At 40.6% G+C, this 23,531-nt stretch overlaps 1 protein-coding gene across 2 annotated transcripts; it reads left to right on the forward strand.

Moving 5' to 3' along the window:
• The first annotated feature begins 1,909 nt into the window (after nt 1–1,909).
• Nucleotides 1,910–23,136, forward strand: kita (KIT proto-oncogene, receptor tyrosine kinase a). Of its 2 annotated transcripts, none has more exons than XM_018670263.2 (21): nt 1,910–2,204; nt 4,772–5,035; nt 6,811–7,095; nt 7,184–7,323; nt 8,031–8,223; nt 8,854–9,040; nt 9,826–9,941; nt 10,223–10,337; nt 12,025–12,209; nt 13,607–13,713; nt 13,834–13,960; nt 14,517–14,621; nt 14,971–15,081; nt 15,272–15,413; nt 15,590–15,684; nt 15,777–15,907; nt 16,327–16,449; nt 17,973–18,084; nt 18,184–18,283; nt 18,614–18,719; nt 20,483–23,136. In XM_018670263.2, exons 1-21 carry the CDS (start codon nt 2,150–2,152, stop codon nt 20,663–20,665), a joined length of 2,982 nt encoding a protein of 993 aa, XP_018525779.1. In that variant the 5' UTR covers nt 1,910–2,149; the 3' UTR covers nt 20,666–23,136. The 2 variants fall into 2 exon arrangements, with proteins under 2 accessions (XP_018525779.1, XP_018525780.1); XM_018670264.2 differs by having other exon boundaries at nt 8,052–8,223.
• The last annotated feature ends 395 nt before the right edge of the window (nt 23,137–23,531 follow it).

Raw genomic sequence — 23,531 nt, forward strand, 5'->3', positions numbered from 1 at the left:
CACGCAGACTGCAAACAGGGCCATGTCTGCCACATGAGTTAAAACACAGGACAGCATTTACAGGTTTGGACATGTAATATGCTTTATTTCAAACGTTCCTCTGGGGAGGCATGTCAGATGACAGGAAACTTATAGGAAAATGCATAGTAATACAGCATGAAGCAGTGATTCTGTTGTTCAGTTATCTACAGCATTCATGACACACCACTGCACAGACTATATGAGCACATAAGGAGAATTTACTGGACAGATAAAAAAAAAACTTAAAAACTGTGTGGATTTTACAGCAACTGAACTATCAGACATGAAGTTATATGTATCTACCACATGTTATTTTAGCTCCATTTTTGCATTTTGACTGATTACCTGCTTCCTAAGCATGAGGATTAGATTTCATGGCATTGGTCTGAATGGCTTTGGAGATTTTTTGGCCTCAGGTTAAAAATGCCACAGCAGAACTCTTTGTTGTCATTTGTTCAGCAAGTAAACCAAGTTTCACATTAATCACAGAGTGTCTAGATTATGTGTATTGTTGTTGATGTATGTGGTTTGGGGTTGGTTTAAGCCACACCCAAAGCCAAAGTCATTTGCATGTGTTGGCCATATTTTTCAGAGAATGTGAAAATGTGTATATGTCAAGGGAACCAACATAAAGAGCCGAGTTAAATTATGCTAAATATATGAGATGGAGGCATAAATAAACAGAGGTAATTATATAATATGTGATTTGTCTTTTTAATGACTTAAAGGTGCATTCCAACAATTTTACCCTTAAGGCAGTTCACATATCATTGAGAGGACTGCTCAGCCTGTGAAAACAGTTAAGAGGCAGGCATGGGAGATACCACTGAGGTGCATTATAGGAACTGAAGGAGCAGGCACTTGACTCTTATTAAGGAGTAAAAGCCAAGATATCTTGGCTTCTGCTGCTTCATTTTTGACCATTCTTCTTTTAATCAGTCTCTCACAAGTCGCCCAACTTAATGGAAGTGCAAAACCAATTGCTGGAGTGGTCATTCAAGGGCTTTTTGGCCTTTAGTTAAAGCACTCCATCAGCAGTAGTTATCTTTTTGTTTCAACTATTGCTGAAAATTGCAAAGTGTAAGGTCTGATTCAACAATTAAACCACTTAAAATGCACAACTCCAGATGTTGTAATATTTCACAAATAGTGCACATCACTGGATAATCAGATAAATAAAAATAAATAAACAGAAAATTAAAATGCCTTTTTTTCTAATTTACCCCAATGATTTCCCCTGAAAGTCACTCAGAGGGTAACTCTATGTATGTGTATCATCACAAGGGGAGATGGGTGATTAAAAGAATTACCAGGGCAAACAGCTGTCTCCAATAAAAGTATACATCAGGACTATACCGTGCGAGTCAGTGGAAAAACAAGGCCACCTCTGGGAACGTCTGAGTGCGCGCCAGTGTTCAAAAACTATCATGTGCGTGCTCAGAGGGGAGATAAAACCAAGGGGTCGTTATGTGGTCTTCTTCTTCTTCTTCTTCTTCTTCTTTTTTTTTTTTTACCGGCTAATGTTTTTCAGTTAAATTACTAAAATGTCATTAAAAGTACTAATGAAACTTTGTTGAAATTGTCTGTAATGGTGTAATATGGTCTTAATTCTATTTATTCTAAACGGTTTGAAGTAATTTGCAGTAGGATCACGTACGCTAGATGAAAAGATATTATTCACTTGTATATTCCGTGTAATTCTTCGGACCAGATCAAAAAGACGTGAACACTGAACTGGATGCTTATATCTTTGTCTTGATCAGGCGTCTGAGCTCGGTTTTCTTGTCGGTGAAGCAGACAACGGGTCCCAAACACCTCCCTCTCTGTGTGTAACGTGTGAATAATAGGCTCCACCACTGGCTCCTATAAACATGTTGTTGACGCCACAGTCAGTCAGAGATACCTGGCCTCCCCTCTGGCGCGCTCAGGGAACACAGCATGTTTGCAGATAGGCGACGGCTGCTGTTGCGAGTTGAGCATCTGTGCCTTTAAAGACTTGTGAGCGCGTCTCTATCAGAGCCCGCAGTCAACTTCCCACAACTCCGACGCGCTCGGCGAGTAGAGTAGAGCGACCTTAACCAGAAAGGCACTGGCTCACCTTCACAGCTAGACCCATGGAATAATAACTATGGAATACCACTGGATACTGCTGTCTGTCTTTTTACAGTTAACCTTCCATCCAGGTAAGACTGAGCATTTGCACTTGATGCGCCACTTTACGCAGGCAACTTGTTGCTGTTCACTTTTGAACAACGAAAGGCTTGGCTGTGTTTACTACGACAGGTATTCAGCTCCCCTTAGCCCCCTGTAAGACAAAGATAATCCATATCATAGTGGAATGATTTGCTCCACTTGCTCCGCATCGCCTTCATGAGACATTTCTCCACACTTTCCTTTGTTCTGGGAAACGGTGCAATCGTATCTGAAGTCACTGAAACCTAATGAGGAAAGTGGATACTTTGGCTGATGATCTGGATACCAAGTGTGCCACTTTAATAATTTAGGTTTTATTCTGAGAACAGAGCGCCATTAACAAAAAAGTAATCAAACAGTGGAATTAAAGTAGGATGCTGAATAATGGGCTGTACACGAGTGCGATGCACAGAGACTTTCAGGTCGTGTTATGTTCGATAAAGGTTCATGCGGTTTTCTCCCCTTTGACTTGCACATAACCGTCGATATGGAAATATCTGGGCAACTCTTCATTCCTGGGAAGCATGCAGACGAGCAGCTGCTGCATTCAGGACTGTTTAGCACGCTTACGTAATTTCTCACTTTCTGGATAAATCTTGTCCGAACACCTCAGAGTATTTTCCCCACAGTCTGTATTGGTTTTGTTGAGATTTGCTTCGGGGATGGATTCTGAAAACACATTGCAGCTATTACGGCTTGGCTTCATCTTCAGAGTCTCGCTGCAAAGGTCAAGGTCCATAAACACCTAATTATATTTCAACTGCCTTTTTACACAAATACTTCGTCTCACTGTGTTATTTTTATTTCAGGGTTCAATTTTAAGGGTTTATTTGTCTGTTCATAGGCAAAGTCGTCCTACAAATGTCAGGAAACAGACTTTGGGATTTCCCCAAAGATAGCTCGCAAATTTATGGAAAGCTGTCTTGGCGAGCCGCCTCAGCTGAAACAAGCGGTGAACCACAGTGTGTTGCTGTTTAACTTTGCGCTGCTTTGCGCCCTCGGAGCGCCTGCGGAATCTCGTGCCGCTCCGGGCAACATCAGGTGGGCTCTATTTTCTGCCCCTATTTCCATCTGACCGACAGCTTGATAACATATGATGTGCCCATGGGAGGCCGTTGATGTTGTTGTGTTGATATCATCAGGGAATTTGAATGACTGCCACATCTTCCAGGCAGTGTACAAGCCTTACCTGTCATGTGAGCACGCCACGAAATTTGCCCTAAGCCCGTTTACACATGGCTTCAGATCTAATTGCTGTAACTTTTCCAGTGTTTTCTTACGCTCTGTGATTATTCAGGACATATACAAACACACTGAAGAAACATTTCAGTAATGACAAGGAGAACATGCTGTCCCTATCTCTCCCCATGCTGATAACCAAGCCTTTACGTTAAATTCCACAGTTGGTAGTCAAATATTTACGCAAAGATGCAAAGGATCTGCAAACACAGAAGCTGGTACCTTTATTAACAGTCTCTAAACAGACCCTTCTCTACACAATGATACATTGTTGTTTGCTGTTCTGTGATTCCACGAATTTAGGCGTTTCAGATAAGTCTGCCACCACACCCCTCTCCCTTCACAGCAGATCCACTGGATCTCGACAGTGAAGCTTAAGGTCAACGGGAACATTTACATCTCATATATGAAATGTAAGTTTATTTATTGCATCATCTGTAGCATCTTTGTCAGCAGCAACCCGTTTCACACCCCAACTTTACTCCCGCCAGTGGAAGACGCAGCCACAGTCCTGTGGTGTTTATCACAACCGACATCAATAAAGAAAGTGGGGGTCGAGTGCCCCCATCTTGGTGATTTTTTTTTTTTTTTTTTCCTCAGCGAACAAAAACATTATTCGTGTACTTTCCCCACACCTGTTTTCAGTTGGTGCAGCAGATTAAATCTCGGAGTTACCGCCCTTATTAGAAGGCATCCTCTCGACAGTACCCATCATGTCCCAGCTCATGTACAGTTATTGTTTTATTTTTTACCCTGACTGGTGTAATGCGGAAGAAGATTTCATGTTTACTTGAATGATTACAGAGATCTGCTCAGATCTGCTCAGATGTCAATACATGATGTCACACCAAGCATCCTTGCCTGCATTATAATGTTTAAAGACTCAATCTGTAATATTAAAAAAAAATTCTATAATACAGGAATAAGCAAAATTATGATTCACAGTTGTAGATGAAAAATATTTGTTATGTCTCTAATATGACCATGGTAATCATATTTTAGTTACTTAAATATAGACAGACCTTTACCACAGTGGGAACCGGAAAAGGTCCAATAACAAGTTTAAGAGGTCACAAGAATATCCCTTAAAAAGTCTAAAACTTTAAAAGACCCTGATCCATCAAAACTTTTAATCTTACTTCAGTGTTTCAAAGGCACTTCTCTTCTGATTGAATATGTCATTATGTGGCCATGATCATGCGTGATTTTTCCACCATGGTGGTAAAACAGGGCTGCTTTGTAACACATAAATAACACAACTTATGATGATTTTCACATGTTTGCTGCGCAACTGAATATCCTCTTTATCTTGTTATAGGCAACACAAAGCCCACTATCACCCCCATTGAGCACGGCCGCCTTGTCATCGATCTCAACAAACCATTCAATCTGCATTGCCACGGTGAGAAGGAGATGCAGTGGCAGCGGGAAGACCGACCGAATGTGAAGCTGCGGGGGGAGAAAAAGATCGATGGGATGTCCACGCTGCACGTCACCAGGGCTCAGCCTCTTCACATGGGCCGCTACATCTGCCTGGAGAAGAGCTCTGGGGAGCAAGCCTCCATCTACATCTATGTTAGAGGTAGCTGGATGCAACCGTCTATGTGGGAATATATTTTGGTGATTAAATGTGCTGTAGAGTGTGTAGAGAGAGAGACAAGAAAGAAGGACTGAAATCTAGAGCAGGTGGAAAAAGACTGCAGGGTAGAGCAGAAGAAATATTTTGGCACTTTTCACTGCAGAGACAGGGATCAGTGTGTGTGGGTGTGTTTGCAGAAGAAGGTGTTTGTAACTTTGCCCCGGACAGGTACAGTAGATACTGTAGCTATTTATTGAGTGTAAGACTGTTACTGTTTACTGGATGTCCTCCTTTATGTGACTTCACATTCCCTTGGCCCAGTGCCATCACTGCAGGCTCTTATCATGTGCTGATCATTCACTCCACAATCCGCACATCTACCTTTGAGGTACTGAGCCATGACTACTTTTTAGATGAGAGGCTCAGGTGTAGCATCAATAAAAACGACATAGTCTGCTGATTAATTTGTGCAGGAGGTAAACTTTAAAGTAATATTTGATTGAAGTGGCTTAATGTGACAGGTTCCAGATTCTGGGAACAGCAAAACACTCCCTGAGCAGCATTTATGTCATTGCATTGATGCATTGATTGAAAAATGCAACAAAGTGCAATGGAAAAACACTGAGAGAGTAAATCATGACGTACATATGACTTTTACATCCACTGAAGCTTAAGCTCCATTGAAGGGGCTAAAAATGGTGGCAGACGAAAACATCAGGAGACTGGAAGTTTCATCAAATTAATACATGAAACAAACATAAATGCCCTGTTTCCATCCATCACACTTTTAATGACATCATCTTGTTGTGCCCTTCTTCTGCACTGGTTAAATGGCATCTGACTGGATGGTAAACTGGCTAGTGAGATAAAATTACACTGGATTACATTGTGAATCTCTTGAGGGTATGAAAGCAATTTCATTTGAATCCAGCATGAGAATGGCCGACCAAAACTACTATATAGAGACGTTGAAAAACTGTTGACCAGGATTGTTATCAAAAATGCGGTCCTGTATGAAAATGTTAAGTTGCAAAGTTTAGATCCAAATTATGAGAAAAGAAAGAAAGAAAATGCACTAACAGGTGCACTAATTTTCTAGTTGAGTACCAGTCAGTCATGTCAGAAGGAGATGGTGCTACAAGATGACAAGATGATATTTAAAGAATTACATACAAACCTCAAATTAACTAAAACAAAGCAAGAGCATGATGGGAATATGGCATTTCTGTATGTTTCATAATTTGAGGAACAGTACAGTCTCCTTATTGGTTCACACAGGTTAGATGTTTTAACCCAATTTTTCATCTCTGCAATGGAGGGAAAAGAGTCAATGGATGTTGAAGTCACATGCTTCATGTACATCATGATGTATTTGCTAATGGTCTCTTACCATTGCACGTTGTTGCACCTCAAAAAATAACCTGCAAAAAATTGAAAATGTGCATACCAACAGCTGATTGGACGTGCTTTTACTATTAAAGACATGTTACCACAAACGCATTCTCCTCACTATCCATTGCCCTATCTATATGTAATGGAGCAGATGAGCCTGCCAAGCAAATTCAGTTATGAAAAAGCAGGCATTTCATAGTAATCATATGACAAGAAGTTAAGATAACACTTCCATAACAGAAATGGTTAGAGAAAAGTTAGTATATATTATACAGTGTAACGTTGTTATATAATGGGTGTCACAAACTGAAGCTTCCACAACTCAGTCTGCAACCCTACTTGCGCTTCTGGAACCACCTCTGATATGCGTTTGCATTTTTTGGCAGATCCTGACAGTCCCTTCAGAAAATCAATGGTGTTCAACATTCTCACTCGTGTGGGAGACACTGCTTCCATCCCCTGCCTGGCAACAGATCCAAGTCTGGACAGTCTGCGCCTGGAAACATGCTCCAGTAGTGCTCTGGCCTCTGGTCTTCAGTATAGTGCGAGCCTGGAGCAAGGCATCATAATCCACAACACCCAAAAGGCCTACGAAGGTTGCTATGTGTGTACAGGAAAACTCAGGGAAAAGCACATCAGGTCACGCGACTACTACCTGACAGTGAAACCAGGTAAAGTGGTGCGAATGCACGGATGCGTTGTTGTACTTGTATCAAAAGTTCCCTGACACACCTGTAAATTCAAATCTTTTTTTTTCAGTCCCCGTTGCTCCACCTGTCATTGAGATGCAGGCCCCCAAAAGAGTGATTCTCACTCTGAATGAGAGTCTCTCCCTCACCTGCAACACCACCAATGTCAATGGAGACATAAAGGTCCAGTGGGTGAAGCCACCTGGCTCGGTGAGACCCTTCTGCCTTTTCTCCGCTCTGTGCTGTGCTGCTGGGGGAAAGATTCTGTTAGATTCTTGTTGGTGGAGTTATTTTTGTGTATTGAGTTGTATGAAAATACTGTGGATTGAGTACTGCATATTGCCTTGTAAGATCTGCTAGAGCTTTGATTACCTCAAAGAGATTTTTGACTGAAGAGTCAGCCACTAAATGTCACTGTCCTGGGGGCCTGTAGTGTTATTTTTCTAGTTTATACATCACCTTTAATTAGGGCTGGAAAATAAGTGCGATGTCGGACATAAACTACCTGCCAACTACATTATTTGTTGCCTTGAAATCGGTCACAGTCAAGCTGTCACAAATTATGTCAAAAACTGAAGGTTTTTTAATTACAAGAAAACCTTTTCTGTATGTCTTTAAAAAAAATTTTTTAATTTACATTCAACCACTTTTTGCTTCTTCTCTCTACTGAGGTTTTTACCTCCTGTGCACCTGGTTTCAGTGGTTGTCTGTTCATATGAACAGGAGTGACAGGGGTCAAAGTTCATGCTGTCTGAGCTGCAGGATCTTGGCTGTGTGTGCACTATGTGGACAGCCGTGTGCATACGTACGTGTGCATGCTCACATGGCAGATGTGTGTCTGTGTCAGTCATTTGTGTGCTTGGCAAGGATAGACATGCAGACGGGGTTAATCTCTAGAGATCTCTGGGCGTTGACAGGGTGCCGTCTGGTATCCACAGCAACCAGCAAAGGTTGACGGTGCTTCACGTATCCTGACGGAGAACTTCACTCATGTGCGCAGCTCCACGCTGCAAATCGCAGTGGTCGGGCCACAAGACGCTGGGAGGTACCAATGTGAAGCTGAGAATGAAAAAGGGGTCAGCACGCAGTCAGTGTGGCTCGATGTTTATGGTGAGTCTATGAAAGGATTTGCTTTTAGTTAAAGCCGCAGTCAATGTCTTCTTTCTTTCTTGTGTTTCCTTTGTCCTGAGTGTCATTTCCATCATCTCCACACAAAAGTACTGACAGCACCTTTACATTTTCATAATAATTCAATAATTTTCCTTATAAATTGAATGTTAATGGAAATATGCATGTTTGCTTTCTTTTAGATGAGAAGACTGATAAACTGAAAAACTGTTAAGATACTGCCAGCAGTTGGTTAGCTTAGCTTAGCATACAGACTGGAAACAGAGGGCTCTGTATGACTGTATAACAGATAAAATCCACCAAACCTCTATAAAGTTTACTAATGAACATTTTATATGTCATTTGTTCTATCTGCACAAAAGTGTACAAATGATGACCCATAACCACATAAAACAAAGAACTCTTCTTACACTTCTTACACTTCTTACATTCTTACACTTCTTACACTTACTTCCGTCTTCTATTGCCATATATGAGAGTGGTATTCATATTCATGTTTGGTTACTCTGTGATTCACCAGTAAGTCTGTAGGAAATCAGGACTGACCCGACTAAATAAGATCTTAATTTTACCAATGCAAATCCTGTAACATCTGATTTCTCTATTTTTCAGACAAAGGATTCATCAACTTAACACCCACAAGCAACAGAACCATCCATGTCCGCTCAGGGGAGAGTTTGTCCCTAAATGTTGACATGGAGGCTTATCCAAAACCACACATCTTCTCCTGGAGCTTCATGGGCAGTGAGCTGAGGAACACAACCGACCATGTCATCACCACACACAGCCATGAATATAGGTGAGGCACCACACAAACACACACTTGCTCCAAGAGCCTAATTTACCCTGGTTTTACCACATAGATGAAATACTCATTACCCCTGTGGAGTGGAATTTTACACCTTTGGTTTGGCTGCAGGTGATTTTGCAACAGCTGCGCTAGTCACAGTTCCCTGAAAAATACAGCTGAAATTCTAAAACTGCCCCAGGGTTTCTAGTGAAGTGGGAACCGTCTAATTGTAAATAGCTTTCACAGAAAAAGAAACCATGAAATATTAACAGTGTTACTCAGTGCTGCAGAATGAAATATTACACAATATTATTCAAGGCTGCATGTTTAGCATAATGTATTTTAGCTCACACTTCATGGTGTTTGTTAGAAACATTCATTTGGGAAGACTAGGACATGGCCTTAAAGCTCCAAGCAAATGGTGCATGTGGGAACATAGTTATTAAAACCTTTTTACTATGTTAAAGAAATCAATAAATCAATTTCAATAACAGCAGGGGAAAACAATTTCTAAAGTAGCCTCAAGAAATAATTTGATGCAAAAAAGACTTCAAAGAGTTAATATTTTTCTGTTAATGCTCTGAATGTGCATACTGTCATTTAACAAATGTGTATAAAAGAAAATGCAAATATCTGAGCATTCCAAGTTCTTTCTCAAGCAACTTTGACATGAATGACTGGAATCAGTTTTTCTCCATTTTGGCACAATTAAAGCATTAATAGAAATGCTGTTACAATGAGTTTGTACAAATCAATAAATGTATTCATGCCAAAAATGTAATGTCTTCGTTTAGGTTCATCAGTGAGCTGAGGCTGGTGCGGCTGAAAACGTCAGAAGGAGGGGTTTACACCTTTCGAGCCTCCAACAGCAATGCATCAGTAAATCAGACGTTCACCATCTTTGTGATGAGTGAGTTGTGTCATTGATTTTGTTAAAGATTTTTTATTCCCTCAAGCTACATAGTGAATTTCATTACTCCGCGCTGCTTTAATCTTCAGTAGCTGACATGTGGAAATAGGCTCTGATGACCTTTTCTTTTTTGAAATGAGGTCTTGCTCTCCGCCTCACCTCACCCTGCAGCATTCATACCTGACTAAGGTTCAATACAATGGAATAAAATGTCAAGCTAAACACTCACCGCTCATTCATCGCTCACTTGATATATTGTGACATTAACTCTGACTTGTCAGGTAAACCTGAGATTGTATCTCAAGAGGGCCCAGTGGACGGACAGGTACGCTGTGTGGCAGAGGGGTTTCCTGCCCCCCAGATCACCTGGTACTACTGTGAGCAGCCGTATATAAGGTGAGATTTTTAAGAGCACCGAAAAACAATTTTCTCAATTAGCTTCTGTCTAGCAGTTGATTGATTCACCTACATGAAATGAACATTTTTGCCTAAGTTAGAGCCATTTTGATTAATTCTGATGAGAGATTTCTGCATCTCTGTTTTTCCTGTTCTCACTGATTTGAAGTGGGCAGTATTGAATTGAGAAATGTGTTGTCATAGCTCCCTGCACCAATCAGAGTTCATTTAAGGTGTTATTTGATTATCCTGCCAGGGCACTCTCAGTCAAAGGTGATCAAACTACCCCCTCAAAGTTTGTTAATGTTCATCTCTTAATAAAAAAATAAATAAAATAAATAAAATAAAATAAAAATGATTATTTTCAAACTCTGATTATTGCTAAATTTGATAGGACTTAAGAAACAATATAAGTGTGAGAAATATAGTGGATATTCACATTTATCCATATCCGTGAAAAGTTCCCTTAATTTCTACTTCAGTTGAAAATTTTAAAAAGATTTGAAAAGATGATCCAAAACAGAATACTTTGTTATTGTGTAATAACTGTGCTGATCTTCAGAACCACAGCCTTAAGTAATTATGAGTGTTGGAAAATTATTTCAGGCAGACTAGTCATCAATTGACTAAACAAAAGAAAACGTGCCAAACCAAAATCAAAAGCAGCTCTGTCTTATGTAATCTACCAAATAAAAAGCTCTACAGCAATCCAATTATTAGATTTATGTCTGCTAACAAATGTCGTGGCTTTTGCAATGGCAATGAGGCATGTGTGTCTGTGTGTTCTACTGTAAGTACTGATATGAGGTGTCTTTTCAGTTAAACTATGATATATATATTTGTTATCGATGATCATTTAGGCCGTGGAAACTGGTTTAATATGGAGACCTTTCTTGTACTTCTGCAAATTTTAAGGTGCTTCAACATTGAATTTACACATAGCACCTCCCATTTATTACAAGCGCCCCCCACCACCACCATTTCAATTTTTCACTGTATCTGTAGTTTACAGAACTCACATGAAGTGCATCTCTAAAGGTCACACTAAAGACACATTGGATAGAGGAATGATGATGACGGTGGAATGTGGGATTGTGGGATTTGACGGGGCTGACTTGTAATTGGTTGACAGTGATAAGATGGACCCTCATGTGACAGGGGATTGGAAAGAATTGATTTGTGATTGGTAGGGCCCCGGGACATCTGCCTGGATACAACTGAACACGGCTCATCTCGTGTCAAACATAAAATGTGTTGACAGAGGAGCACTTGGTTGCTGTAGCAACACCAATCCCAAGCAGCACAGGCAATGAATCATATGTGATTATCCAAACTTTATCCAGTCATTTTTTAAATTATAATCAGATCCACTTAATAGCCATTACATAGAGGCACGCAGATGTTTGTACAGAGACAGACAGCAATGTGACATGAGTCAGCCCGTGACCTATTAATATGATTTCTGGTGAAATTAACTCCTGGCAACAAAACAAAAAAAGATGAAACATGAGAACACGCTTTTGCATGTTGCATGAAGTCAAGCTTGTTTCCTGACTCAGGAGAGGAATGTGTGTCTTGCAGAGACTTAGGATAGAGATGCCTGAGTGTCCAGACAAGTGACAATTGATGAATAGTTCAGTGATCCCATCAGCACTTATGTCAACAGTGTATAATCTTCTGCATTCAGGTGCTCCCAGCAGGTGAATGCCACCCAGGAGGAGCACAATGTCATCACTGTCACACTGTTCAGCCCAATGTTTGGGAAGACGGAGGTGGAGAGTCGTGTGAACATCAGCAGGGGACGGTTCAACACCCTGGAGTGTGTGGCTACGGTGGAGGGAGAGCAGGCCTACACGCTCTTCTCTATCAGTGGTGAGTAGAGATATCACACGAAGGGTAGGATACAGTATTTATCCAGGTCCACACACATGTTTGGCTCATGTGTTGCTGAATTGATGTAATCCTCTGCATGTCCTCGCCTTCAGATTAGAATTAAGTTCAACAGAGTCAATAGTACAAGACATGACATGATGGGAGAATCTTTTTTTTTCAGACTGCAAATCTTTGTCCACCTGATTTTAGTCTCAGTAAAACTTACTGGAGTAATTTCAGTGACACTTAAAGTTCTGTCACCTGCCTGTGACTCCCTGCTCTGTGGACTAAAAAACAAAGTTATCTCAGCTCTGCCCCTCAGTAAACCCTATATGGGATTTATTCCATAGCTCAAAATATTTACTAAAAGCATGACTTTGAGGATTAACTAAATGTGGTCTTACAACTGGAGGCTGGTCCTCAGTAATCTTAGGTAAACATTAGCAAGGAGAGATACCTCAGATATGATATGACGTTGTCATTTATACATGGGAATTAGCTTTAGTCCATTGTTTACTTTGTGACTCCAAATCCGCTCTGTTGTAACGGCTTCCCCATCTGGTGTACAATGTCTTCAAAGTGGCGTGAGTGCAGGAACTGAAAGTACAGCAAAGGTTGTCCCTGCCTGAGCCTAGAAACCCGGGTTCATGCAGGACACTGGGGGCTAACTGCGGCTACAGTGGGCATGTGGGCGAGCATTATGAGGGAGGAGAGTGTTTCGCGGCCAGGCGAGACAGGCCGTCGGGAGCGTGTGCCCAGGATTTTTGCGCTTCGCAGAGTAACAGCAGACCAGGCGGAGGCGCTGAGAGTGTGGAGCGCAGTAGGAGTCCTGGCGGTGCTGGGCATTCTGGGGCTGTGGGAGGCTTGGAGGTGTCAGTGAGCTGCAGCAGAGAATACACAGAGCTTTAGAAACCACTGACAGGTTTACAGGGGATTAGTTCCTGCAGACTCTGCATTCTCAGATTTGAAGTGGAGAGAAAGCTTCTTATCTCTAAAGAGCTTATTACACCCCACTGTACAGAGGAGCAAAACAATAAGGCATCACAAACAGCCAGATACAAAGGAACAGAACACTGATTATATATAATTACTCATCAGCACAGCTGTAAAAGCAGCAGTGATACAGTAAATTACTGTAAATCAAAAGGGATTTTAAGCAGTTAAACAAAATAAATGCAGAATTTGAAAACAAAGACAAAAGCAGGGAACACTACAATGTATATACATATATAATTGGATTAGTGTGCTGTGATTTGACCAAAGTGGGCTTCACTGTGACTTAGCCTTCTCTGGCTTACCTTAATGCCCCTTTGCAATGTCATTTAGAGTGTAAACACTCTGACTGCCTCTATTGTCAGTGCTTTTGTATCAAACACATCATTTCTGTCTCCCTGCAGAGAGAATCGTTCCCCATGATCTGTTCACCCCACTGCTGATTGGCTCTGTAACAGCAGCAGGCATCCTCTGTCTCGTCCTCATCATGCTGTTCTACAAGTACATGCAGGTAAGACAGCTATGCACTTTCCCCGCATGGCACACCCTCTTTCAAAAAATGAGCTTGAGTATGAGTTTATTTATAGCAGTAGTTTATGTTTCACTATCTTTTTTTCTGCATTCATTCCAGAAACCCAAATACCAGATTCAGTGGAAAGTTATTGAAGGCATCCATGGAAACAACTACGTGTACATTGACCCCACCCAGCTACCGTACGATCATCAGTGGGAGTTTCCCCGGAACAACCTGCGTTTCGGTGAGCGACATGCTCTCCTTCATCAAAATTATCTGCTGTGTGTGCCTTATCTTGGCCCCCATAATTCCATTAATCTGTCATTTCTGACACAATGTTCATCCTGGCCGTCATGTCTTAGGTGTAAATCACCGTAGGAGCAGGTTGATGTGGAGATAAATAGAGGTTTGTTTCAGTGATAAGGCCTAACAGTGCAGTTGGCATGACGTTATCGCTGCCACCCTCAGGCTACTTCATGCTGATTGACAGACACTGTTTACTGAGTATATGGACACAGCATTAAGGTTTGAGCCATGTGTCTGGTCATTACCGACTAACCAGTTCCACGGGTCATTAACGACAAAACCCCACTCCCTCACAGCAAACATAATATTGTTGACATATTCTGGGTGTTGTTTTTAACAAACCTCCTTAAACAGGATCCTGCGTGTCCTGGTGCCTTCATACACAGCCCGGGGGCTAAAACTGGTGTTGTCCTAGGAACGCTGGCATGGGGCCAGCTTGTGGGAGGGAAGCAGGACGGGGAATAACAGTTTTGTGTCTGTCTTCTTGTCGTCAGGTAAGACGCTGGGATCTGGTGCATTCGGAAAAGTGGTGGAAGCCACTGCATATGGGCTCTCCAAGGCAGATTCAGTCATGACAGTGGCTGTGAAAATGCTCAAATGTAAGCACCGTCAACACACATGCAGATCAAGTGGGACAAAATGGAACAAGCATAGCTGTTTTGACTATGTGACAAATTTACATGGCAGCAGTGATCGTGTAAGTTGAAATGAAAAAGTTATTTGCCTGCAGGTGCCCAGAGACAGGCAGCTACAGTAACATGTGGATTCAGTGGTTTGCACACCGCTGCCAAATCAACATATACAGGAACCTGTTATTTCAATATGTCTCCAGCAACTAACTCTTTTTTGACTGCAAATGCCAGCTCATGATATGCAATCATAGTACACCTTGAGCTCAGTTTACTACGAATCCCTTTTACTAAATACTGATTATTTTATTTTCCACAGCAAGCGCTCATGCCACAGAGAAAGAGGCACTGATGTCAGAGCTGAAAGTCCTCAGTTACTTGGGAAACCACATGAATATTGTCAACCTGCTGGGAGCCTGCACTGTTGGAGGTGTGGCAGCCATATTGTACCGCATTATCATTTAAAACTGGAATGTAACTGGAAACTTAAGAGATTGTTTATAAATCATGTTGAAATTCTGTGCTTTCTTGCACTATATTACTCAAAGCTATGTGCTTCAAAGCTATGTGTCATGTATTTGGAAACATCATTGTCATGAAGAATGTTTCTTTGTCTGCAGGGCCTACACTTGTGATAACAGAGTACTGCTGCTTTGGAGACCTTCTTAACTTTCTACGCCGAAAGAGAGAATCTTTCATCTGCTTTAAGATGGAGGAAGACTGCTACTACCGCAATATCACACCGCAGAGAGACACAGCTGGGTCAGGTTCTTTTTTGTGTATCAAGACTGGTTTATTGTGTCCAAAAATGTGGTAGAGAAAAGAGAGTACTAGTATTTACTATCCAGAACGTGCGTAGGAGGAGGGTATTTGGACAGCACCGTGCCTATGTGTGGCTGTGCTCAGCTGAGACCAGACTGCTCCTTTCCTCTTCACAGAGACAGCTTGAATGGCTACATGACCATGAGGCCTTCTGTTGCTGGCAACCCTCCCTTCAGCTCGTCCTCTGAGAAGAGACGCTCACTACGCAAAGGCAAGCAAGCCAGCCATTCATCAAATTTCTCAGTTGAGGTAATTCTTATCCAGTTTCAGAAAAATAATCTTCAATTCTTCTTGTCCTCTCAGGTGGCTCCTATGTTGAAACAGATGCAGAGAGTGAGATGTTTGACGAGGATGGTCTGTCTCTGGACACAGAAGACCTTCTCAGTTTCTCATACCAAGTGGCTAAAGGCATGGAGTTCTTAGCCTCCAAAAATGTGAGCATAAATTTCATTGTGCAGATTTCATAATAACAACTGTCATACTTGATTTCTGGATAATACTCTGACTTCTCTGATGAATTTTTATAGATGATATCTGACTTTTTAAAAAAAAAAAAAAAAAAAAAAAAAGCAGCACATGTATCAAATTTCCACAGGTAGTAAAGGGATCTAAAATTCCTGTTGGAGCATGTTGCTGAAAAATTTATTAGATGTGCAGGCAAAGATACAGTGGCCAGTGTATGTGTCATATATCAGTGTCAGCGGTGGTGTGTTACAGATTCAAGTGCTGGAACTTCAGTAGCAAAATGCATTAGAAAAAGTACTTCATTCTTGACTAATGTTAAATTATTGATTGGTCATGTATATAACATGTATCATCATGTATTAAAGGAAGTGGTTCATTTGTTTTCCAGTGTATTCACAGAGACCTGGCAGCCAGAAATATCCTCCTGACTCAAGGAAGAGTGGCAAAGATCTGTGATTTTGGCCTGGCCCGGGACATCACCACAGACTCCAACTATGTAGTCAAAGGAAATGTAAGTCTGTACCAACTGTGTGACACTTGGGAATTTGAGACAGCAGCTAGATACATCCAGTGGTGGGCATCATAAAAGTCCTTCTTCAACATATCTGCTTTTGAACTCTAAAATCAATTTGTTAAGTAATAAATCTGTGTGTTGGTGGTTGGTCCATCATGTATTTACTTGTACAGGTAACGTCTGAGCAAACTTCCTCCTGGGATTGTTCCAATTCACTAGAAAGATAATTTTAGCTGCATATGTGTTTATTCAAACAAGTCCAGTTGCCCTTGACTTACTACTTCTGGAAAATATCTAGCTAACGTTACTTTTGCTAGGGTCCTGGTTCCTCAAGCTCAATAGGTTATAATGTAAAGTGAAGATTTACACATGACTAAGTTAAAACAAGTCACCACACAAACTAGTTCTTATGTAGAGATAAGTAGTTATTAAAAATATTTACATCTACCAGTGCCAGGTGTAACCATTGCACTGCAACTGACCCAACCAGCAACTGGCAAAGCTAAAGTTAATGCAAAGCGTGCTAACTAACTAAAGAGTAAAAGAGGCAATATGGAATATGGTTGATACATGTGACATGACGCTTGATTGTTGTCTATTCATTGTCCCACTCACTCTAAGCTGTACAGTACTAAATATGCTAATAAATAAATAACAGATTAAACAAAGTGATGCCTATCTATATAGGTTTGGCACTCAAATTTAATAAATCATTTACCCTGCCAAACCTGTTATTTTTCCTAGTTATGTTATATTTCATGATGCTTAACCAAAGACTTGATTAGTTAAGAAATTTCATAAGTGTAAGTTTTAATTGTATCATTTGATTTAGTGAATCACTAGTTTGAAACTAGCTGCCAGTTACCAAAAAGATTACACACAAACCTTGTATAGATTTTCAAAAAGCTGGTGCAATCTAGTCCAGAGTTGTGAAAGTACCTCTAGCTCACATAGCAAAACCAAAACCAGCATTTAATGCACTGTATATTTGCTTTAGGACCCATAGGTCTTTTAATGTAACCGCAGACTTACCTGCAAGATGAACTTGATTTTGTGTACAATGTAGCTTACCAGAGAGCTAGTTCATTTATCATTATGAGTTTTCTGAATACCTCTAAAATTTACATTGTCCAAGACCTCCTCTCACAAAATGAAGCAATAATTTCCTATAATAACTACTGTCTGACCTGCTTGATTGCGACAAATATACTACTTAGCTGAAATCATTAGTCTCAAGACAAAGTGTAGTACACTGTTGTTTTGGTTCATGGCAGCCAGTTATTGCCAGCCAAATGAATAGGTAGAACCCTCTTTACGTGTGTGACAGCTGATGAGCTGACTATGATCTATGACATCCAAGCTCTGTGTGTTTTCAGGGCCTCAGGGTTGCTGTGTTCATACCTGACTTTTGGTATAGTCTGTTCATTTAACAGTCCTCAGTTACAAATTTTCCTCCATCTGACTCCAATCACAAAACAAAAATTTGAATGACTTCATCTCACTGAGTGCTTCTCTTCCAGGCACGTCTGCCAGTGAAATGGATGTCTCCAGAAAGTATTTTTGAGTGCGTGTACACATTTGAAAGTGATGTATGGTCCTATGGAATCTTGCTTTGGGAAATCTTCTCATTAGGTATGTCTATCCATCCATTGTGTGTCAGTGTTTGTCTGTCTAGCTATCTGTGTATTTTCAGAAGTGCCTAATGTAACCAAATCTCTCTGCTAAATGTAGGAAACAGTCCTTATCCTGGTATGCCTGTGGATGCCAAGTTCTACAAACTGATAAAGGAAGGATACAGAATGGACGCTCCAGAGTTTGCACCCAGTGAAATGTGAGTTGTTGTTGAAGTGAAATATGAGTGTCTGTGTGTGTGTGTGTAAAAGGTGTTGAAGTGAAATGCAAGTGTTCGTAAAATGGTCATAGGAGAGATGACGTGGTTGGATAGATGGAGGTGGTGAGACTATGAAAGAATGCAAATGTTGAGTATTTGAAAAGAAGCCTGTTCTCATCCTGTTGCATTTGGCTTTTCACAAGCATAACTAAAACTGGGGACATTTTAAAATTCTTAGGGTGGAACTGAGAAGTGAAAACAATAAAAAGAAAAGAGGATGTAATAACCGTAGACAAATAAAAGTTTGTGTGTTCGTATGCTGCTGTGCAGGTATCAGATTATGAGGTCCTGCTGGGATGCTGACCCCTTCAACAGACCCCCCTTCAGGAAGGTCGTGGAAAGGATTGAACAACAGCTGTCAGATGCCACAAAGCATGTAGGTTGCTTCACTTTGATTGTTTACTTTCACCATGCAAGGTTCAAAATTACATTCCTTAAAAAAAGAATGTCCTTAGAAGGCTTCAAAGGCCAACATTATAAAGTAGTGAAATAGATACAACTTCGGCATCCTAAAAATGGTAAAACCTGATGTGACATGGCTCGTGTAATACTTAATTATATATATTATATTAATATTAATATATTAATATAAGAACCTTTTAGCCTCCACAAATAACAAAAACAGAAAACATATTGGGCGCCATGAACCTTAGCATTGTTTTGAATGCTAAATGCTGAACCAAGGCTAATGGACACTGGGCTTATTTCACTCTCAAAACGTCTCAAAACTTTCTTTATCTTCTTGTATTTTCTGATGAAAATTTTTCTCTGAGTAGATCATGACTGAGGCAAACATGGTGGTGGGATTGTGTGTGATTGCTGTATAACTTCTTGTGGGAAAACAGCTTTTACAGTCACCTCCAAGTGTGCACATATAATTCAGCTGAAGGTCTGGGGCCTCTCACAGCATGAGGAGATGTGTTTGAACTCTCAGCTCATCTGATTCATTCACCCTACATACCAGGGCCTCTATTTCTTTCTTGACAGTCCTTACATCCCAACAGCTTTGCAAAACCTTCAGGACATGAGCTTTAAAGGGATAGCTTTTTGGAAAAATGTTGGGAAATGTGCTTATTATCTTTCTTGCTGAGATTAAAACCAGGAGATAGTTATCTTAGCTTGACATAAACACTATAAATGGAGAAACAGCTAACCTGGCTCAAAGGTTAATTGACATGTTACATCTTGTTCGTTTAATCCGTACAAAAAGTGAAACTAGAATTACCACCTTCTTGTTGTATGCCAACTGACCCAGCTGAAATTAATTAGTTAATTCTTGAGTTATGGCCAAAAAAGTGTTTCCAAAAAGCTTTGACTTTTGACCACAAAAATCTTTGAGTCCAAGTGAACATTTGTGCCAAATTGGAAGAAATTCCATCAAGACACTATTGAGATAGTGCATTCATGAGAATGAGAAGGATGGACAGACTAATAAGTTGTTCTTTTATGGAGCATTATGTGCTTGACTATTTCTGAACCACAACTTGTTTTTCACTTCAATTTTTGAGATATACTGTGTTATAATGAGCTTTAGAGGTGCTGGTAGGCCAATTATTTTTTTGCTTTCTGCCCCAGGGGGAAGGGCAATATCAGTGTCTGTTGGTTGATGGATTTTGTTGTATTGTGTATTTATTGCTAACAAACAGATTTCAGCATACTAACACACTAATCTAAAATGGTGATTATGGTAAACATTATACCTGCTAAACATCACTATGTTAGCATTTGGTCAAAGCACTTCTGTGCCTAAGTGCAGTCTCAGCCAACTGCTAGCATGGCTCTAGACTTAGTGTTGTTTCACTTTAGACAGAGACTAGTTGTTTCCCCCTGCTTCCAGTCTTTATGCTAAGCTAAGCTAACTGTCTCATGGTTCCACCTTCATAATTTAAGTGGTTGGAAGCTCATCTCACACTCAGTGAAGTGAAGTGAAGTATTTCTCACAAAATGTGACACTAAAGTTTATCCACATGATGTAATGATACATCACACAAACACCAAAGATAGACAAATTGTGCAGGTGAGATGAATACTGAAATTTCTGTGATGTTTGAAATTGCAGAACTGAAACAGTAAACAGTATCAGCCCTCACAAACTATGTTCCCTCTGTCCTCTCTCTCTTTATTCTTCCATATCTTCAGATTTATCTGAACTTCAGCTTCAGGCTTCCTGTGACACCCAGAGCCAGGGAGGAGCCCAGTTCTCAGAGCACAGCATTACACCGTCTCAACTCAGCAGGCACTAACAGCGCTCCAACCCAGCCCTTACTGATCCAGCACGAGGTCTTCCTGGAGGGGACAACCCTCACAGCCCAACGGGTGTAAGGACCCACCCAACCTGTCTGGCTGCCTCATAAAGTGCCTGTAATGTTCCGCCACAAATAACCCAACCACTACACCCGCCCACTGCCCCGGTACCAGCGGCACTTGTTGTCATGTGTTGCAGACGGAATGGTAATTGCCATCTATTACAAGAAAGAACAACAAAGGACGTATGGCTTTTATCATTGCTATCACTATTATTGCCTACTGATTAGAGGGAGGACAGTTGGACTAATGCTTCCCTGCTCACAGCAAATGTTGAGGTACCGGGGAGGGTGGAGGGACATCAGCCGTTACTCTAAAACTGTCATTAAGTACACTATTACACTGTTCTCTGTTTTGTTATTTTCCGTTTTTTCAGTCACATTTTTCCTACACATTTCATAAACATTGTTTTGTTGTTTTTTAGGCACTCCATATATAACTCTTACTTTCTATCAACTGGATTTATTTTCTTTTTACATTTTGTGTTTTGTTATTCTTTGTTGTTTTTCTGTCATGGAAATTTATGTAGCATTTTTATTTTTGGTTGGCTGTTGCAATTGTTGGAGGAAAAAAAAAAGCACTTGAGGCACTTGAACTTCACATCATTCAACACACCATGTAATGCAGCTTTTGTTTCTTTTTATTCCTTTATTGTCAGTATTATTTCCAACTGTTCAGATCTATGTTTGTGAGAAGGAAATACTTTTTGGGGGCCAATTTAAATTGAGATATCAAGACACTGGTATATAAGCTATTAGACAGCATGGTTGGTCATGCTTAGAGTCCATAAGTGCTTAAAGTCTTTTAGGAGATACATTTCTGCTCTTTTTATGATGGATGTTACCACCCACAGAGTAAAAAACTGTCTTTACTGAATCTGATTAACACATACTATGGATCAGCCCACAATTACTCTACACACAGTTGTCTTCAGAGATATGGTATAGACATGGTACGCTAGCTTTTCATTTATGTGCTTGTTGACTGTATATGTGTACATATCTGAAGGTAATGATAATGGTCATTGCTATAATATGATGAGATGGGAGGAGCTTAACAAAGGAGACACTCTGAAGCTCATAGCTCTTAGCATTAGTCTCAGCTTTGTTACATTGGCAGGTAAAGCAGGTGTATAGTTTCACTTTTTGACAGCTGGACTGCTGGAGAGTTCTCTTGTAAAGGTGTAAATAAGTGTTCAGGTTTATATGGTTCCCCTCCTGCCACATTCAGTGTATGATCTTTGTTTACAAGCACGAGACAGGTACTGCCATTCCTGAGATATGTTTTCGTTGCTTTTCACTCTCTTTCCCTTCACGAAGGACCGGGAAACGGGAACCTTTATGTTTTGGCTGACAGGCAGTTGGTGTGTTTTTTGCTACTCCATGCTGCTGCTGCAGTTGTCTGTTGTGTAGTATATATCATGGTCAAGTCAGCGTGACACTCGTATGTATGAAATGCCATGAAGTGGACTGCAGTATTCCCTAAGGTGACAAGTCAGAGGAAAACGGAGGGTCTTCAAGGCTCTTTGTTCAGATGTCGACACTGGGTGCAGAGTTCAGTTTCAGTGTGTTGGTCATCTCATTGTTCTCCGGCCAGTAGCTGGTTTCCCAGCAGTCCTTCTCTTCTTTGTATCCAGCTGTTTCCTCCATCAGAAGTGGGACTTTCAGCACCTCTCAGCCAGTAGTCTGTATCAGTCCAGACCATTATGATTCCCCTCTTCTTCACTGGTGGATGTTGTTGTGAAGAGCACCAGGAAAGTGTCCTGTTTGTGTGTATGAACGTGTGTGTGTGTGTGTGAGAGAGAGAGAGAGAGTGGGTTCACGTCTGCTTGTCTTTGTGTGCATGTCGGTATGAATGCTGAATTAAAAGATTTACTGTTAAGAGGTGCCACTACTAAATATTCATCAAGTCATTTAGGCTATTAAAACCCCACAGTCTTACTGCTCTGTCTTTTTGTAAATATAAATGTGCGTATATTGTAAAATAATGTTGACGCTTTTGAAGATGTTTATCTTAATGAAGACGTGGTACATTGATGCAGAATTTTATTGTGCTGTATTTTCTTATGTGTGCACAGATTTCCAACTGTAGATTCAACTGGAAAAGCTGCTTGTATCTCTGTCACCATGGAAACTTAAAAAGGAGGAGATTCGCTTTGGCAAATGTTTTAATTTTGGCTAATTCATCATTTCAACCAGTCATGCCAGTTCACTTGGAATCTGCCACAGAAACACTGCTCTTAACGGTCATATCTGATCACCAATATTAATGGCAATATCAGTAAAAATGAAAATACTAACTAGAACTAGGAAGGAGATATAATAGAGGAATAATAGAGATTATTTTTCATCTCATTGCTCCCCTCAGAATTTTCCCGCATTTTGCTATATATTTATTAAAGGCTTTAGTGTTACAGTGTAAAAATTTGATGTGTTGCTATTACATGTGTCAATGTAAATAAAATTGTGTATTATAAATTCCCAGTTAAATTTTTGTCGTCCCTTCTTATGTCCTTGCTCCTAGACATGCATCACGCTCTACACACTGCCGTTCTGTGCAGCCTTGCTCATTTGAAATCTCTCAAATTCTGCATGGTAATGCATGGAAATCTTTTCATGGCTGACATATGATAATCACATTTCAAGTCCAGTGCCAGCCATCTGTGTGTGTGAATGCTCATAGCAGGTCATCCCCCGCGGCTGTTGTCACAAGTGATTCACCATCTCGACTTCACTGTGAAATGGAGGCAAGCTGGATCTCAGGTTTGCCACATGCTACAAAATACAGTAATGGATGATACGTTATCTGATTTCTTAAGCCATTCTTCCTGCTCTACTCTAAATCCTTTGGCTCCAGCCCAGAAAGGGACATCTGGCCGTGAGGG

This window comes from Lates calcarifer, linkage group LG17, assembly GCF_001640805.2.
Source record: "Lates calcarifer isolate ASB-BC8 linkage group LG17, TLL_Latcal_v3, whole genome shotgun sequence".
Classification (NCBI taxonomy): domain Eukaryota; kingdom Metazoa; phylum Chordata; class Actinopteri; family Centropomidae; genus Lates; species Lates calcarifer.

Bases quoted from the DNA above. Each gene is read 5' to 3' on its own strand.
- kita (XM_018670263.2), top strand. From the start codon at position 2,150: ATGGAATACCACTGGATACTGCTGTCTGTCTTTTTACAGTTAACCTTC. The intron at 7,096-7,183 runs GTAAAGTGGTGC...TTTTTTTTTCAG, and splicing joins CTACCTGACAGTGAAACCAG to TCCCCGTTGCTCCACCTGTC. The intron at 9,041-9,825 runs GTGAGGCACCAC...GTCTTCGTTTAG, and splicing joins ACACACAGCCATGAATATAG to GTTCATCAGTGAGCTGAGGC.